Raw genomic sequence first — 19,696 nt, forward strand, 5'->3', positions numbered from 1 at the left:
AAGGCAGAATGAGAAGCAGTTTGGAAGAAGAGAATACAGCGACAGAGGAAGAGAAGAATTGGGAGGGTGTGCGGGACAGAAGTGGTGAAAATGATTGACAGACGGCTCAGAAATTAGGCATCCGTTTAAAGAACAGATTCACGCAGCGGCTGGGTGAAATATTAAATGAGCAGGAAGAAATAGAAAACGAGGGTTGAAAGGGCACCCTATGAATTGGCCTGGGCAATTCAGAATGGCTGGGCAGGCCAGCGGGATTGCATGAGATGCTCTAACTTTGCCCGAAGATGCCCAGCATCATGGCTAATTGGGGTCTCCGTGGCCTTTTCTCCCCGCTCCTCCCTGACCCCTCTACATGGCACTCTCGACCAGAGCCAGCCATAGCTCTGCTAGGTTCTCTAGCCCTCTTGTTCATCTGGTACTGCTACCGTGTGGGGACAGGACAGGTAGCCCCTGCAACTCATCCGCAAGGTGTGCCAACCGAAGAAGGATGCCCTCGCCGCATTCCTCAGGGGCGATGCTATCAATCAGCGCCTCTATCGCAGCCTGCGAGATTACGCCAAGCGCTATTCATGGTCAGGTATGAACCGGCTGCACAAAGGTATCCGGGACCAGGCCCATTACCAGCTGGGTGAACGGATGGCCATCCAGAAGCCCAGCGCTTTCTACCTCCCCGACTTGCCTTCGGCCCCCTATTTCCCCCGCGAGTCTCAGCGTCACGATGTGGAGATTCTTGAACTCAGTTTCCCAGCCATCCTGCGGGAATTTGAGGGCATTGCAAGGGACTTTGAACCAGGAGCCCCAGTGCCACGGGGATGGATCGTCAACGCCAACCCCGGCTGGCACAGTTATTACCTCTACCGACAGGGGGAGTGCATAGCACAGAATTGTCGCAGCTGCCCATGGACGTATCGGGCACTCAGCGCACTACGCACCTTTATCAACGCCAATTGCTTTGGAAACGCCTGCTTTAATGTCTTGCAGCCCGGAACTGTGATACCTGGCACCTATGGACCAACGAACACCAGGGTACGGTGTCATTTAGGTGAGCAAACACTGGAGGAGCAATGAATGGGGCAGTATCTACTTGGTGGGGAACCTGTATTGCCAGCATCTCGTTTCAGTGTAATACATGCTGTGTAGTTACTGAATTTTTTTGTTCCCTAAATAGGAGCTGTTTATAAGCTTGGTTTATTATTATTAGCCTATTTTATTAACTATGCTATTTATATTTAGAAGCAGCCAAACAAGCAGATTGGAATAATTGCTCTGAACTGCAGCACTGCTTCAGATGAATCTGCTCCACAAACTAAGAACAAATCTTATGTTTTAGAAAATCTGCAGGTGACAAGTGGCATTTCCAAAGAGGCATTCTTTGTAGGATGCCTCTTCTGGGAAGGTGGCATAAGAAACATGCATCATTGGCCAACACTTTGATTCACAGTGCAAGTATGATGGGTAGGTAGCACAAGGAGCATCAAATAAACTCTTTTTACCTCTTTTTATTTACAACATTTATATAAGCCCCCACGCACGGTCTTTAACCAACTTTGGGTGGCTCCTAATCAAAAGTTTTCTGAAAGTTTCAAATTTTTCGGGAGCTCACAATATAATCTCAGGCATTTGATCTCAAGTGAAGGCAGGAAGATATGAACAAGGTTTTTCAGAAACCATTTTTTTTGTTGTTGTGCAGATCTTCTTTTCCTGATCGCCAATTATCTTCTGTGGCCCCAAAAATGCTTTTTCCAGAAGGCAACTGAACAGTTCTACCTGTTAGAACTGAAGAAGTTTCATAGATGAAAAGCTAAATGTTTTTAAAGAACAAAAAACCCCAAACAAACAAGTAAGTCCAGTTGCCTTCTGGAGAAAGCAGCTTTGGGACAACCGTGACCTGGTTGATTGAGAATATCCGTAGACAATGATCTTCTGTAATTTCTATATTCCTCCTATGACTTTTGTTTGCAAGACACTTTACCTTCTGCTGAAGCAAGAAGAAGGTCCCCAGGTTGTGACCACAATTCTGCATGGGGTGATAAAAAAAATCTATATGCAAATGGGGCCCCCATTCTTGGTTTTGCAAATGACAGCTTCTCTTTTTCCCCAGCATAGGAAGTTATTTCCATAATTAGTACTTTAAATCAGCGTGTTTCTGTTCTCTCTTTTGTATTGGGGGGGGAGGGGTATGAAGCATCCTTCACTAAGCCTCCCTCTCACAGATTAATCCTTCTTCTAGGGCTAAAAGTGCCACCCGGTTGTGAGTTGGTGGTGGGTGGTGAGCCACAGTGCTGGTCTGAAGGATACTGCCTCCTGGTGGACGATTCCTTCCTGCACACCACAGCCCATAATGGTAAGAGAGCAGAGAAAGCAGGCATGAGGATCGAAGTGAGTTGACTTCAAAAATCTCTCTTCCCAGAAAGCAGTTGGGGACTAGGGCTTCCTTGGAAGTTCCCCACTGTATAAATTTGTCCTGAATAAGGGTGCTCACCTGCACACCTCAGCTTTAGGAATGTTACACCCAGGTTGACTGGTTGTCTCTTATCCCAGTGGCCCCCAGCCTTTTGGACACCGTTTTCGTCGAAAGAGTGTTTTCTGTGGACCAGAGGGGGTATGGTTTTGAATGCTACCTGCATCCCACAGAGAGGGCTTTGTTTCTGTGGCCCAATTTCTGGCATGCCACGGCACAGTGCCAGTCCATAGACCGAGGGTTGAGGACCCTTGTTTTATCCCACTTCTCCAGTGAGTTATGGCCTCTTTAAGATCTCAGAGTATGATACGACCCTAAATTCATCTGACCACCTCTAGACAATTTGCTTTCCTACCAATCTCTAGGATTTTGGGAAGTTTCCCCAAAAGAATGTATTTTGCACAATTTTAAGCACCTAAAAGAGGGTTGGGATATTTTATTTATTTGTGGTGAAAGGTCTTTCTTGCAGGAATAATCTGCTCAGGGCTGCATTGTGGAACAATGATAGGCAGAGCTGAAGCGAGTGAAAGGTGAAGTTCAAAGATAAAATAGGTAGCACCAAAATCCTCCTACCCATTTTATGGTATTCTGTTATTTTGGTGATTGTTTGAAAACACATTGGGCCAGGGTTAATTGAACTAGGTTTTGCTGAGTTATCTGGGTACACAAAGCAGATTAACCACAAATCTAAGCTATGGTGCAAATTTTCTGGATTTGCCCAACATGCTAAAATATGGTTGGCAAGTATCACACTAAACCACAAATTAGCCAACCCTATTTATATCTCATGTGTTTGCTACAGCAAATTATGCCTTCATAAAGTATTTTTTCCCCTTTCATTTCACCTGGCAAGCTATTGGGGAGAAACACTTTGTTTTGGTCAGATCTGTTTTGGTTGTTGAAAAGGATTTGAAATTAAATTGAGGTCTATATATTGCATTGGGACTTGAAATGATAACTGCAACCATCTTTGTTACAGGTTCCCCCAGCGATGGACCTCAGGTGATTTTTATTGCTGATCTCTGGCATCCCAACGTAGCAGGACCTGAACGACAGGCATTAGATTATATCTTTGCCCCTGGTCGATAGATGCTTGACCTAAGAAGTATTGGGGGCATGGACACAATTTCACAAATACTTGCTGCTCCTCACAAAAACCAACTACTCCCTATACTTATCTAGATTCACTGTTTTCCTGAATTAGGCCCAATGTATAATGCAAAAGCCACAGAGATTTGCAAAGCCACGAAAATGTCTTTTTGTTCAAGGTGATTCTGTGCCCTCTCATGAAACTCATCCTAGAGATTTTTGTGATCTGGGACAGTTTGGTTTTCTTGCACTATTTAGTTCCTTGTGGTTCCCCCCTGCCCCCCAATGGCACTGTTCTGTTCAGCCTGTGCAGGTGGGGAATGTTGCTGACTACACTGTAGTACTAGTTACCCTTAAATTTAATGAAGTATATGAAATCCTCATTCTGTATTAATAGCATAGATTTTTCCAGGGTTATTTTGGGAAGGAGGGTAAGAAATTAACCAAAGTAAAATAGTCTGTTTCCACCTGTCTATGATAAATTATTGTTCTTACACAATATCTGTAGCTCAACATTTGTGTCAAGGGATTTAATTTTGAAAAATTCTAGCCAGCTGTATTCCAATAAAATCTTTAGATTCATTATTTTTGTCCAGGTATTTTTTTTCTCAGAGGAGAAACCATACTCTTTTTTCCCCAAAAGTTTTTTATTTTTTGAATTTTATGCAGCTTTCCACGTGAGAAACATGTTTCCAGGTTATAATACTTGTACATAGTCATACTTTCATTTCCATTAATCTTATATAATATTAACTCATATCATTATCCATTTCGCTCATCTTTAAATAAGTTTACATTTCATATTTCAATTCATTAATTCAATATCAATATCATTTCATCCATCAAATCTTTATTCAAATCTTTATCTCCTATTATTTCCATTTTCAGCTTACCATCTGTTTTATTTTACATTACACGTCACTGTTATCCTTAGTTTTCTCTAAGCTGATATATAATACACAAACAAAAAAGAGTAAAAATATAGATAAAACCAATATATTTAGGATCCACATGGTATTTTCCATTCCCCTATTTTAATCATAATAGAATATTCTCATTGTACAATTCTAATATCCATTAAATAATCAACTGTATATATAGTCAACTGTATAAATCCCCTCCAATAAAATAACTTCTTAATATCTCTCATTTTATCTTCACTTTACTTATAATCGTTAATAATCATATCTTTTTTAAAAATTCATTTCCATTCCCTTATTTTGATCCTCCAAAAAAGGGGTTCAAAACAACGCATTTTATGTACAGTCAATATTCATATATATACTCATTCCTAAAATATTTCCCTACCAGTTTTAAATTAAACACCAATATATTCTCCATGTGGTATCCCCCTTATAAAATCCCTAACCCTTATCTCTAAATTTTTCAGCTTTATTGTTTATTTTAATTTTAGCCAACTTTCCCTTTTCTAAATTTCCCTGATCTTCCTTCTTTTCCTTCTAACATTTCACCCATCTTCTCTCTCTCCCCCCCACCCACTTTCCTGTTCTCTTTTTTGAAGTTTCTTCTTGTATAATTTTTTTCTTCTTTTGTTTGATCCTGGGAGCATTTTCTCTTTTATTTGTCAAGTCTGTCATCAATATCATAGTTATAATTCCTTTAGTATATTTTGGCAAAGTCTCTTGTTCTCCATGTCTGTCTGAGCCTCTTTCTTCTTCCTTTGACTCCACCTCACTGGAATTTCTTTGTTCTGCAACCATCACCATTATTTTCTTTCCCAGTATTTCCAATAAATTCCCTTCTTTCTTTGAACATTCCTTTTACCATTTGTAACTCCAACTTAAAATCTTTACTTATTTCTTCCATTTTTATAATAAATTGTTAATATTCAAAATCTTTTATTGCAATCCTTGCCAAAAGTCTCCTTTTATCTTTATTTCTTTTGTTAATCCTTCTGTCTCTTTGTCACTATCAACACCCAACAATCCCAGGAAGTTGCATCTGTATGTCCTCTTGGTAAAATTTCTCCTCTCTTTTTCCCAAATATCCGAGGTTCTTATTATTTTATTTGTCTTTTATTCCATAACAATTAGAAGTCCAGTAAATTTCCATAAAATTTTGTAGGGAAAAAAAGTCTCTGACCATTAGATGGCGCTTTGTATCACTTTCCACTTTTTAAAGTTCTTTTCTCTTTTAATTATATAAAACATTAATTTCCAACCATTTCCACAATTAATTTTCTTAGTATTAACCAATTCCAGGCAAGTCCAGCATTTAATCCAATGCCTAATTAATGCCAGTTTATATTATTCAAAGTTTAGCTTCTGATTCCATTGTAGCTTTTTATAAACCAGTTTTGTTTACCTTGTATTTTTCTCTTTTTTTTCCTTGTTCGCCGCTGTGTTACTCTTACACGAGGGCACTTTCTTTCTACTTCTCGGGGGTTGTTAAGAAAAAATCAAGTTCTTTATCTGGTTGCACGTCTCTCACCACTTCACTGCTCTAGCACAAAACTTAAATCCCGGCAGCTTTCCATCTTCGGGGCAGCCATTTTAGACTGCTGTTTCTCCCTGTCTTCCAGGGGAGTAATACCTAGCCAGGGAGGGGAGATGCGGCTCCCGTCAACCCAGCTGGTGGTCTCCCCTTCTTCGCCCACCCCTCCAAGGTGGGTCAAAATGATACCGGTCCCGGACTTCCAGTTTGGGCTTCTTCGGTGACGGACCGAAATCCACGATCATGCGCGGTTTCGATCTGTGCTCGCTGCTGGAGCACCCCGAGCTGCTTGGATTCAGGGCAGAAGCGATCCCATAGAGGTGGTGAAGAAGGGAGAGACCGCTAGCGGGGTTGAGGACAGCAGCATCTCTCCTCTTCAGCTGGCCATTACTCCCTTTCCCAAAGACAGTTGCAGCGGTGGTCAGAAATGGCTACCTCAAAGAAGAACCCAACTGGACAAGATTGTGCAGGAGGAAGTTTAAAGAAGAAAGTTTGACTGACCATGTTGTATGGAGAAAACTTCTGTTTAAGATACCTGGAACTTGAATCACAAAGACTAATACAAAAGATCTAAAAAACCTAAAAAAGATCTAGAGACCTAAAAAAGATCTTTAAAGCGGCAAAAGAGAAACAGAAAGGAAAAATAATTGACTTTTTTTTCTCTCACATTGACTTTGAACGTTAAGAAGAGAGCTAAACAAGAAATTAATACTTTGACATTAACAGGCTATTTTTAGCTGAAAATAAAGTGTGAAAGGGATAAAGACTCTTCAATAAATTTAAAAAATTTCAAAAACAAAGAAAGCAGAGGGGGAAAAAAGAGGCTGGAATCTGGAAAAATGGAGATCATCTGGAAGTAAAAATAATCGATAGTGGAATTTTAACAAGACTTGTAAAGGATATGTTGTAGATAATAAGATAATAAAGCCCCTGGAAAGAGAAAGTAAGAAAAGAAGCAAGAAACAGCTTTGGATTATTGGATTCCTGGAATTTTGGATGATGGATCCTAATGAAACAAAATAAAATCAATAGGAGGTTGTTTAAAAATCTTTAAAATGGCACCACTCCTTGAAGAGCTAAAAATGATACTTAAAGAACAAAAAGAAGAAGTACAAGGGGGAAGAGGATCTTTTGGATTCGTATTTCAATTTTTAGAAATGGAGATTTTGAACTATGAAAAACAACAAAAAATGCTTGCAGAACAAGAAGGGCGGGACAAAGAAGAAGCCATCTTTAAAGACCAAGCAATTTTAAGCGGGGTAAAAAAGGGAAAGGGGGGGAAAGGGAGTTAAAAACTTTGAAGCAATAACCAAAAAAAAGAGTAATTTGAAAAGTAACTGTAACATTAGGAAGAAGCAGAAGAGAGGATCACAGAAGGGAAAAATCAGATAGAAAAGGGAACAAAAAGGGGAGGGAGAAGAAGAGGGGGAAGATGGAAAGGAAAAGGACAGAAACAAGATATAGAGAAACAGGAAAAACGTACAAGAATTAAAGGTATAAGCCTATTTAAAAGACACAGAGACAATGGTTAAAAATTTAACTTAAAGAGAGGATTCTGCAAGGGTGCATGAGATAGCATAGTTATACTAAATAGAAAAGGGTTAGAAAATATGATAGATGATTAAAGTGATAGATAACATTTGCATTGTTGTGTAATGGAATATTTGTTAGTAATTAAATGAAACAAAGAGGATAAGAGAATAAGGCTCTCAATGATTTTTAAAAAGTGTATAATTGAAAAGAAACATGAAAGATTTTTAATGAAATTAATATCAGTTGACAGGATGAATTTGAATAAGAATAATTTTATTGACTACTGTTAATCATTGTTTTGTTTTTTGTTTAAAGACAGTAATGAGTAAAATATGAAATATAGGTGATTAAAGTGAATGACAACTGGTATTATTAGGTAATGAAATGTTTGTTAAAAGATGGAAATGCTTTAAACAGAAATGTAAAAGATTGCTATCAATATTAATGGCTGAGCTGAACTCGAATAGAACGATTATTTCATTTACTATTGTTGTACATATATATATGGAGACACACACACACACACACACACACACACACATATGCATACATACATATATATATATACATACATATACACACACAAACATACAAACATTTCTTGTCAAGAACTTAGTAATGTACCAAGAATTTGGTTGATAATAGTTATGTGTTATAAAATAGAGGTTAGAAAATGAATGTTATAACAGTAAAGGCATAAATTAAACTTTAAACAAGATTTGAATGGATAATAATTAAAAGATACAATGTTACACTCCAGTCTAGTAACTACAGGGGAAAATTTGTTTTATGAGAAAAGAAAATATGAAATTGTAAACAGGACAAACAAAAGGATAAAAATATTGATTAGAAAGATATTGAAAATTAGAAAAAGATATATAATTGAACTTAGAAAGAAATGAGGTAATTAATAACAAGGTTATAAAAAGCAAAGAAAGGGAAAACTATTGAGAAAATTCTGAAAGTAATTATAAGATATGGATTAGAATACATAAAATGAATTGAGTTTATGTCTGTATGGAGAAGTGATAATCTGGGAGCATGCTGTTCTCAAAAAAAAAAGATATTTGATTTGTACTTGTATGTTTGTGAAAACCCAAATAAAACTTTTTTAAAAAGATGACAACGGTCCTGTAGGGACCATTCCGACAAGGGAAACACAGACCCGAGCCGTGCATGATCGCAGTCTCTGGCCGTCGTCAACGGAAGCGCCACTGGAAGCCAGGAAAAACCATACTCATGTGATGTGCTTTACGAGATTAAAGACACTAGCTACAATTTTACTGAACATCAACCAGGTTTATTTAAAAAGTGCATTAAACTCTGATGTCAGGAAGTGCAATTAAACAATCAAAAGAAAATCACATGAGATGGAGATCAAAAGCTGCAGGGAGTAAGGTAAATATCAATCCAGAATAGAGTGGAAGGGATCTTAGAGGTCTTCTAGTCCAACCCCCTGTTCAAGTAGGAGACCATATACCATTTCAGACAGGTCCAGTCTCTTCTTAAAAACTTCCAGTGATGAAGCACCTACAACTTCTGACAACAAGCTGTTCCGCTGGTTAATTGTCCTCACTGTGAGAAAGATACTCCTTAATTCCAGGTTGTTTCTCTCCTTGGTTAGTTTCCAACCATTGTTTCTTTTCTTGCCTATAGGTGTTGTGGTAAATAAATTGACCCCCTCTTCTTTGTGGCAGCCCCTCAAATAATGGAACGCTGCTATCATGTCACCCCTAGTCCTTCTTTTCTCTGGACTAACCAACCCAAATCCTGCAACCGTTCTTCATATATTTTTGTCTCCAGGCCCTTAATTATCTTTGCTGTTCTCCTCTGTACTTTTTCCAAAGTCTCAACATCTTTTTTGCAGTATGGTGACCAAAATTGGATGCGGTATTCCAGGTCTCCAAATTATTGAAATCACTGATTGGATATTACTATGGTAATATACGAGGAGAAGAACATAAGTAATGCTTATTTGTCCAGAATATCACCATCTCAAATCAGACAAGCTGTTTTTCATCCACTTTTCCTGTATATTTTAAAGCATTTTTAATTAGAATGTTACAGTACAGGTAGTCCTTGACTTACAGCCACAACTGAGCCAAAATTTCTGTTGTTAAGTGAATTTTTTCCTACTTTATGATTTTTTTTGCCACAGTTGTCACTGCAGCTGTTAAATTAGTACCATTAACACTGTTGTTAAGTGAATCTGGCTTCCCCACTGACTTTGCTTGTGAGGCCACGAAACTTGATGACATGACCCAGAGATACTGCAACAGTTATAAATGAGTCAGTTGTGTCAACATCCACATTTTCATCATGTGACCATGGAGATGCTGCAATGGTTATAAATGTGAAAATGGTCATAACTCACTTTTTTCAGTGTCGTTGTGACCTCGAATGGTCATTAAATGAACTTGTAAGTCAAGGTACAATAAAAGTATAAAAAGTGAAAAAAGAAAGAGAAAAAGGAAGAAAAAACAAAATTGCCATCTTACTTTTATTCTTATCCCTCTTTCTGATTCCCAAACCCATAAGACAGTCTTTTTCTTCTTTCAACAAAAACGCCACATAAGGCTTCCAATCTTTTAAAAGTCTTTGTCGTTCTTTTCCCCTCATCAAATTCCTCGACACATTTTGTTTTAAATCCCCACACAGTATGAGTCACTGTTGTTCACCTCTTATATTGGTTCTTAAGTTGTTGGGTTTTTTTTAACTTTGGCAGTGGGATCTTATTATTCTTCACAAAATAATTTTAAAACGTACAGGGATAATCTGTTAAAAGAAGCACACGATGCACAAAAAAAGAAGAGCAAATTTTCGAAGTCGAATTTGCTAAGTTTATTTGCCAGATTTGCCTCTATTTGTCCAAATCTAATTCTGCCCAGCAGGAATTCTAAATGCATTTTTCTGTTTTTCCTGCTTATCAAATTCCCAAGAGCAGACCAAAAGTCTCAGCCCATCCTCTCCTTACATTGTTGAGGAGATGACAGCCACAATTTCCATCTATACATATAAATATGTTGATGTTTACAAACTGTTTATAAATTGAAGTTGATCAAGTTTGGTTACTATTTAAGATTTCTGATTAACCAGGCCATGTTCCCTGGCAACTCTAGGTAGCGTATTTACGCTTTTCATTCACATGAAGAGAAGAATTGCTCTTTTGGCCTCCTGTAAGTTCAGAACTGGCAAGGGATCATCTCAGCAGCTGCACTGCCCTTTTACATCACAGGACATGGGAATGGGAATGGGGACAGGGACAAGAACAGAATAGAACAAAGTTGGAAGGGACCTTGGAGGTCTTCTAGTCCAACCCCCTACTTAGACAGGAAAATGTATACCATTTCAGACAAATGGTTATCCAATCTCTTCTTAAAAATTTCCAGTGTTGGAGCATTCACAACTGGAGGCAAGTTGTTCCACTGATCAACTATTCTGTCAAGACATTTCTCCTGAGTTCTAGGTTGCTTCTCTCCTTGATTAGTCTCCATCCATTGCTTCTTGTCCTACCTTCAAGTGCTTTGGAAAATCGCTTGATCCCATCTTCTTTATGGCAACCCCTTAGATATTGGAACAAGGTTATCACGTCACCCCTAGTCTTTCTCTTCATTACACTAAAGGTAAAGGTTCCCCTCACACATACGTGCTAATTGTTTTTAGCTTTAGGGGACGATGCTCATCTCTGTTACAAAGCCGAAGAGCCAGCGCTGTCCGAAGACGTCTCCTTGGTCATGTGGCCGGCATGACTAAAGGCCGAAGGCACACTGAGCGCTGTTACCTTTCCACCAAAATCGTCCTTATTTTTCTACTGCTAGGTTGGCAGAAGCCGGGACAAGTAACAGGAGCTCACTCCGTTACACAGCACTAGGGATTTGGACCACCAAACTGCCGACCTTTCTGATCGACAAGTTCAGCCTCTTAGCCACTGAGCCACTACGTCCCTTTTTCATTAAACTAGACATACCTATAAACTAGGCAACTGTTCTTTATATGTTCTAGCCTCCCCTAATCATCTTTGTTATTCTTCTCTGCACTTGTTCCAGAGTCTCAACATCTTTTTTACATTGTGGCAACCAAAGATGGATGCCGTATTCCAAGTGTGGCCTTACCAAGGCATTATAAAGTAGCATTAACACTTCACATGATCTTGTTCTATCCCTCTGTTAATGCAGCCTAGAACTGTGTTGGCTTTTTTGACTAGGACATTTGTGACAAGAAACCCCACAGTTTCATCAACTCCAAGATCACAAAAAGTTTGAGGGTAAGCAGACCAAATGGGGTACTGGCAGCCTCAATTTAAAATTGGGAGAGAATTTCTGTTGCTAAGCTATGACGGCTGTTAAGTGGATTGCACCTGATTTAATGATCTCTTTGCCAGTTGTTAAGTGAATTGCTGCGGTTGTTAAATAAATCATGTGGTCATTAAGGAAATCCAGCTTCCTCCCTTTGAATTTGCTTGTTGGAAGATGGCTGGGAAGGCTGCAGCTGGGGAATCACTTGATCCTGGGACACAGCAAACATCATAAACACATGCTGGTTGCCAAGCACTTGAATTCAGATCCTGTGAATATGAAGATGTTTGTAAAACTGTAAAAAAAAGACCAGTCATCAGTTTTTTCACTGCTGTTATGAATGGTTGCTAAAATAATGCTGTAAGTTGAGGACTATCTGTATATGGCAAATGAAACTGCAGGTCCTCAACAACTCCTCTTCTTCTGATTGGCAACTTTTTTCATTATTATTAAGAATAGTTCACAGAAATTAAATCCAAGTCATACTCACAGAGCTTTATTACACCTTAAAAATTGAAAGCAAGTACCTCCAGCAAGCCATACAGGATCAGTGTCAAGGTCCAGGGTTTATGCAGGAGTTCGCTCCCCTCGTATCTGCCCCCATAGTTCCACTCCATCTTCCTCTCTCGGCTTATCTTCTTCATTACCGTCAGTATTTGCGCTGACGAAGGAAGAGACCGGAGGGTCGTTTTGGAGTGGGTACATCATCTGAATCAAGGTCAAAGAGGTCACACCCGGTCTTCATAATTTGCTCCTCCAGCACTTTATGGCGCTTCATGTCTGACAGCACCTTGTCCAGGCGGGCTTCTCTTTTCTGACTCTTAGCTAACGTCCCTGGAAATTAATCACAAACCAGGATTGGAAGATGAGGTGCATACATCATACTAACATAATAGGCCTGTGAGGTAAAAATACAGTGCAATCCTTGCTGTTCTTACAGAGAATTGCAAAATAATTAAAAATCATGAGGAAGCAGGTGGGAGAAAACTGCCCAGCAACAGCATTTCTTTATTGGGTTAAGAAATTGACATCTTTGCTACCAATCAATAAATAAACTCAATACGTTTTTACACAGATAGACCTTGACTTACAACCATTTGTTCAGTGACAGTTCAAAGTTACGGCACTGAGAAAAGTGACTAATGACTAGTCCTTCCACCTAGGACCATTGCAGCATCCCCGGGGTCACATGATCAAAATTTAGAATGCTTGGCAAGCAGGTGCAGCATCCCCGGGGTCACATGATCAAAATTTAGAATGCTTGGCAAGCAGGTGCAGCATCCCTGGGGTCACATGATCACCACTGGTGACTTTCCCAGCCAGCCTCTGACGAGCAAAGTCAATGAAGCTGGATGTCCTTCATGACCATGTGATTCACTGAACATCTGCAGGCAGTTGCTCAACAACGCTGGCCAAAAAAAAAAAAAAAAGGTCATAAAATCAGGTGTGATTCACTTAACAACCAAATGGCTTAGCGATGGAAATTCTGGTCCCAATTGTGGAGGCAAGTCGAGGACTTCTCAGCAATGGGGGTACTTCAAAAAGTGAATGTTATAACAAAAGAGGTGACTGAAACATTTTTTTCTGTTTAGGATCCTCTTTCTAAAAATCTACTATTTTTAATAAACCCTAGTGGGAAATGTGGGCAAAAGACATCAGACTCTGAAAATGTACCCATTTTATATACACATGTGCACACACACACACGTACTGGGTCAGTAATGATCCCTAGGGATTGCCTAGGCAAGCCTCTGCAGTTTTCTTGGCAAGGTTTTTCAAAAGTGTTTTGCCATTCCTAGGACCAAGAGAGTGGGACTGGCCCAAGGTTATCCCGCTGGCTATACACCTAGGGTGGCACTAGAACTTCTGGTCTCCCAGTTTCTGTTCTGCTGCCTTAACCGCTCACCAAACTGGCCCTCAATAGAGTTTTCAGCGTCAATAAAACTAATTAAATGGGTATGATGTATAAAAACTATGCAAGGGAGGAAGAGTTTCTTTCCTTTTCTCTCCTGCATGAGCTAGAAGTTGGAGTCACCTAATAAATGGTGGGAGATTCGGGACAGCTAAGAGGACGCGGTTCTTCAATCAACTCACCATCAGAGGAGGGATGACTATCAACTTTGCATGATACAAGAATCAGGCACCAAGTCATGGAGAATGATTATACTGTCAATAGCTGCTAGTCATGACCGCTGAACATGACCAGTCATGAGTCTCTTTTTTTCAGTGTTGTTGTAACTTCAAACGGTTGCTAAGAGAATGGTTGTAAGTCGAGGATCTATACAGCAAGTGAAATTGGTCCTCAACAATTGTTCCTCTCCAGATTTGCTAAACAAACGGTCGATCGTATCTGGATACGATGATAAATATGATGGTGCAGGGTTAGAACGCAGTGTTGCAGGCTGACTCTGCTGTCTGCCAGCAGTTCGATTCTGACCGGCTCAAGGCTGACACAGACTTCCATTCTTCTGAGGTCAGTAAAATGAGGACCCAGATTGTTGGGGGCAATATGCTGACTCTGTAGACCACTTATAGAGGGCTGCAAAGCATTGTAAAGTGGCATATAAGTCTAAGTGCTGCTGCTATTTGCAATAGGTAACACAAGAGGGAAGGTCCTATTGCACCCACAGCCAGCTTGTGGGTTTCCCATTAGCAACTGGTGGGCCAGTTTGGGGGCAGAATGCTCTATTCCATAATTCATTGGCCTGGCAATGCTCTTCTACCTTCTTATGGAAACTCAATTGCCTTCCTTACGTACCAGGAGTTCTCCGTCGATCAACCAGGGAGCTTTTGGGAGAGGAAGGCTCATCATCAAAGTCAAACTCGGTAGGTATATGAGGCCTGGAGAGAGAGAGAAAAAAAAGAGTCAACCTGGAGATATTCTCAAGTCTATCGTTTCCTCCCCTTAACTTAATCTCAAATCTTAGATTCCCTTCTTTAAGCCAAATACAAAAACCCATTCCTCACTTCTCCTCCTCCTCTTCTTCCTGGTATTCAGATTGTCCATCAGATTTATCTTCATCTTCACTGTCAGGCTCTGGGGTTGGGTTGCGCCGAGGGAGGATTTCGGCCTGAATCTCCAGAGACCCGTGCTCAGCAATGAGCTCATATAAACGGTGGATCTCCTCAGGTTCAGGCATCCAGTTATCTGGAGAATCCAGCTCCTCGTCGCTGCAGGGGACACACCAATCCTCTTCAGCAGATTCCTCCCCCTTCCCTGATAATTCCCCCTCTGTTTCTTTGGCAGTGTCCTCTTGTTCCTCAGTGGCAGAAGCTAAATCCGGAGCAGGCCCATCTTCTACTGCCAAGGATTGCATTCCCGAGGTCACTTCCCCTTCTTCCACAGTGCTGGCTTCTTCCATGGCTGTAAGAAAGAGAAGATGAGACCACAGGATAAGCACAAAGATGGCAAATTCTGGAGAGTCAAGAATCTGAGATAACTGGCTAAATATTATAAAATATAATGCTGTAAATATTCCAGTGCGTATCCCAAAATTAAGAAAGGCAGAAAATAATGTTGGGTTATTGAAAAAGTAAGGTAAAGGAGTCCCTGTGGATTTTACTCCACTAGTCGTTGCCAATTATAGGGGATGGTACTGATCTCCATTTCAAGGCCATTGAGCCAGTACTGTCAAAGACATTTCCATGGTTATGTGGCCACCAGTCACGGAGCACTGTTACCTTCCCATCAAAGTGGTACCTATTTATCTAATCACATTGGCATGTTTTCAAGCTGCTAGGTTGGCAGGAGCTGACGCAAGGATGGGAACTCACTCTGTCACTTGGTGCTTGGGACTCAAACCCTGAGCTGCCGGCTTTCCAACCAACAAGCCCAGAATTATTAAGTTCTGATTCACAATAACCAGATTTTTTTTATCATCTACCAATCCCAAATAGATTTATGCACTAATGGATCGTCTATCAAAATAGCAAAAGAAAAGAGCTTCCAGGAAAAGTATGGTGAACTGAAGACAGCTCTGTGAAAGGAACACCAACGACTATGGCAAAGCCCAAGGAACCAGTGAGTAGACCCATTCCTTGGAACTGCTCTGGATAACGAAAGGACAAGAGACCACACACATATGCTCTGGACAATTGCTCTTCATGAAGAGACAGTAGGACAGCAGTTTCCCATGGGTTTGAGTACTGGGAGACAAAGGAATTAACCATCTTGTTCACAACCATGGCAAAGCCTTTTAAAGGACACTAAGTTTGCAAATCTCACTTTCTAATGACTTTCAGAAATTGCCTGCTAACTGTTCAGAAAATATTAGAGAGATCTTTGAAATGACAAGATTTCAAAAGTCTTCATCGGATGGGTTTATTTTCAGCTCTGAACAAACAAATTAATTACAAGCTTAGGAACATAAACATTTGAAATAAACAGCAATAAGCTAAATATGATTTTAACCTAAAAAATTAGAAATGGGTTTAAGGACCAAGGTATTTTGGAATATTGACTTTTGCTGTAAGATTTTGGAATTAACTACATAAAAAAGCAACTTCTCATGCAAAATATACTTACTTTGGTTAGGTTTTAATAATGCTATTATGCCTTCAAGATATTGCAAGAATGGGCAAGAAGGATTTTTAAAAGGCCTTTCCACCAGGGGAATTAAAAGCAGTATATAAAGTTGGCTTTGATTCCAATGATTTTTCCAGAGATGGAAGTCATGACAAAAGCCTATAGTAATTTAGAAATAAATAAATATATATATATATATATATATATATATATATATATATATATATGGATCTTTGGTTGTTCGGGTTTTCTCCCGCGTAAGATTCGAAGTATCTAGGCAACGTTTCGATGAAGTCTCATTCATCATCTTCAGGCTTCTGTCTCCGGCTCTGTGCTTCTCAGAGTAATGGAGATTGCAGCTCTTCCTCCTTTTAACTGCCAGTGGGGTGGGACTTGATTGGGTGGGGGCTTGGCTGTGTTCTGATTGGGTGGGGGTGTGTTCTCATTGGTAGGGGTTTGGCTGTGTTCTGATTGGTTGGGGGTTAGCCGTGTTCTGATTGGTTGGGCGTGTTCTGTTCAGGTGGGGGCTTGGTTGTGCTCAGGTTAGTCTTAGTTGCTGGGGGATTTGAGCTGGTGAGCTGTGATCTTGCTGTTTGGCTTCGAGTTCGTGGTCGTGCTGCATCTTCATAGTGGGTGTCGGTTTGCTTCATGTATGGCTCGGAGGGTTTGAAGTGGGTAGTGATGCAGCTGCAGTGCAGCTTCTGGTCCATGGTCGTGTCTCATCTTCTGAGTGGGTGTGAGTCTGTTTTCTACATGGAAGTGTGGTGGTGGCATCTTGTGTGGCTCTCATGGGTGTGGGTCTGGTGTCCTTCTTCATGTTAGGTACTCGTCTGTTCATGAGGCGGGTTTCCAAATGGCTGGAAGGCGGGAGGTGTCATCTTGTTTGTTCATGCTGTGTGGGCGTTTTCTATCTCTATGGCTTCTCTGATTATTCTGCTGTTGAAGTGTTCGGTTTTGGCGATGGTTCTGGTATTTTTAAAATCAATTTCATGTCCTGTGGCTTTGAGGTGTTGGACCAGGAAGAGGTCGTTTCTTCTTTTTTGATTGAGTTCTTATGTTCTTCAATGCGTGCACTTATTCTTCTGTTAGTTTGTCCAATGTATGTGGTAGGGCAGGCAGTGCAGGGGATTTCGTATACTCCTTGGTTTTCTAATTCGATTTTGTCTTTGGGGTTTCTTAGGATGGTGGATATTTCAAATACCCACTTCAAACCCCTCCGAGCCATACATGAAGCAAACCGACACCCACTATGAAGATGCAGCACGACCACGAACTCGAAGCCAAACAGCAAGATCACAGCTCACCAGCTCAAATCCCCAGCAACTAAGACTAACCTGAGCACAACCAAGCTCCCACCTGAACAGAACACGCCTCCAACCAATCAGAACACGGCTAACCCCCAACCAATCAGAACACAGCCAAACCCCCTACCAATGAGAACACACCCCACCCAATCAGAACACAGCCAAGCCCCCACCCAATCAAGTCCCACCCCCACTGGTAGTTAAAAGGAGGAAGCAGCTGCAATCTCCATTACTCTGAGAAGCACAGAGCCGGAGACAGAAGCCTGAAGATGATGAATGAGACTTCATCAACGTTGCCTAGATACTTGAATCTTACGCGGGAGAAAACCCGAACAACCAAAGATCCACATACAAATACCATGAGAACCTCAGAAAACATTTTTATATATATATATATATATATATATATATATATATATATATATATATATATATATATATATATATATATCACAAAAAGCATGTAAAAGTATTACAAATGCAGATGAAAATCCAATCTTGGCCATTCAGTTGCGAAAGAGTTGGTATATTGGCAGGAGACAAACATCACAATCCTTAATTTAAACAGGTCTTTTGAACATCTTTATGTTCAGGTGGTTTCTGTCAAATTAGTATATATTGTCTGATTATTCCAAAATAAATCACTTACCCCAGGTTTGAAGAAGACTGTATAGAGAGATATAAAGCAGATGTATGAACCATTAATTCATTGGATCTCAAACCAGGATCTCTTCACTTTAGGTTTCTTATTTTTAATCATAGGCAATACTAATATAACAACTCACTGGAGTTGTACCAATTTTACCAATTTGGTGAAGTGGTTCAGGTACCACGCTAGAAACAGGAGAACTTGAGTTCTAGTCCTACCTATAAAAAATACTATAAAAAGATTTTGAGACTCTAGAAAGAGTGCAAAGAGCAACCAAGATTGGGACTGGAGACTAAAACATATGATGAACGGTTTCAGGAACTGGGCATGGCTAGTCTAGTGGGCATGGCTAGTCTAGTCTAGGACCAGGGGAGACACGGTAGCAGCATTTGAATATTTGAGGGCTGCCACAGAGAGGAAGGGGTCAAGCTATTTTCCAAGGCAGCTGAAGGCCAGATAAGGAATAACGGATGGAAACTGAACAAGGAGAGATTCAACCTGAAAATAAGGATAAATTTTCTGACAGTGAGAGCAATCAACCAATGGAACAGAAGTTGCCCTTTGAAGTTGTGGGAGCCTCATCCCTGAAAGCTTTCAAGAAGAGACTGGATTGCCATCTGTCAGAAATGGTTTAGGCCAGGTCTCCTGCTTGGGTGGGGGATTTTATTCATTGAACAACCATGTCCCTAAGTTAACAACTCAGTGAATCACTTAACAACTGTGGCAAGAAAGGTCGTAAAGTGAGATAAAATTTACCGAACAAATGTCTACAAAAATTTTGGACTCAATTGTGGTCCTACATCATGGACTACCTGTATTTTCTCATGGTTATAACTTAATGGAAGTGAACCAACAACCAGCATCCAAACCTAAACAGGTTTTCACATTAGCATCATACTAAGCCACATTTGTATCTTCCAAAGAAAAAGAAAAACAAGAATAGACTCTAGTCTAGAGCCATGTTTTTTTTCTAAAGACCTACCCCAAATCTCCAAATGTTAACGGTGATAAAGAAGTTTAGGATTTCGGTACAGGAGTTAAGCGCAGCCTTAAGCTGCAGTCCTGCGTTCAAATCCAAGGTTGCACATGAGATATTCACGGGACCAAAGTATTTCACTGCTTTGCAAAAATCAGATGCCTCGGATTTAAATCTTAGGCCAATAAAAGAACGGCGAGCTTCACCAAGGGAAAGTCTTTTTGAGAAATAGCACTCTGTGCATGCTCAGTTCCAAGGGGCAGCCCCAAGCAGACAAACGGTGTCGGCGACTCCACGCATCGGAGCTCGCGAACGGTCTTGCCCCCTCCCCACTTTCCCCTCTAGCGAGACTGTAAAAATCGAGGCCAGCACAATCGATCGCAGCTTCGGGCGACGAATCTAATCCCGCC

The 19,696-nt window shown here is 40.3% G+C and overlaps 2 protein-coding genes across 3 annotated transcripts; one reads left to right on the forward strand and one right to left on the reverse strand.

The window, feature by feature from the left end:
• The first annotated feature begins 171 nt into the window (after positions 1–171).
• Positions 172–3,661, forward strand: ASPHD1 (aspartate beta-hydroxylase domain containing 1). Its single transcript, XM_026712039.2, is given in 4 exon segments — positions 172–508; positions 510–1,042; positions 2,231–2,344; positions 3,441–3,661. Coding segments are annotated over 4 exon segments (981 nt in total). The 5' UTR covers positions 172–284; the 3' UTR covers positions 3,551–3,661.
• Positions 3,662–10,354: 6,693 nt separating this feature from the next.
• Positions 10,355–19,681, reverse strand: PAGR1 (PAXIP1 associated glutamate rich protein 1). 2 transcript variants are annotated; one of them, XM_026712014.2, is made up of 4 exons: positions 19,293–19,681; positions 14,800–15,196; positions 14,591–14,673; positions 10,355–12,666 (listed from the first exon to the last, which is right to left on the reverse strand). In XM_026712014.2, exons 2-4 carry the CDS (start codon positions 15,192–15,194, stop codon positions 12,482–12,484), a joined length of 663 nt encoding a protein of 220 aa, XP_026567799.1. In that variant the 5' UTR covers positions 15,195–15,196; positions 19,293–19,681; the 3' UTR covers positions 10,355–12,481. The 2 variants fall into 2 exon arrangements, with proteins under 2 accessions (XP_026567799.1, XP_087774429.1); XM_087918303.1 differs by having other exon boundaries at positions 18,311–19,629.
• Positions 19,682–19,696: the final 15 nt, after the last annotated feature.

The sequence above is a fragment of the Pseudonaja textilis genome, chromosome Z (assembly GCF_049901715.1).
Source record: "Pseudonaja textilis isolate UNSWEBS1 chromosome Z, rPseTex1.2, whole genome shotgun sequence".
NCBI classification, from domain to species: Eukaryota; Metazoa; Chordata; class Lepidosauria; order Squamata; family Elapidae; genus Pseudonaja; species Pseudonaja textilis.

Excerpts from the sequence above, each read along its gene's own strand:
- PAGR1 (XM_026712014.2), bottom strand. The coding sequence starts at position 15,194 with ATGGAAGAAGCCAGCACTGTGGAAGAAGGGGAAGTGACCTCGGGAATG. Across the intron at positions 14,674-14,799 it reads GAAGAAGAGGAGGAGGAGAA|GCCTCATATACCTACCGAGT; the intron begins GTGAGGAATGGG and ends CTCTCTCTCCAG. Across the intron at positions 12,667-14,590 it reads TGATCGACGGAGAACTCCTG|GGACGTTAGCTAAGAGTCAG; the intron begins GTACGTAAGGAA and ends ATTAATTTCCAG.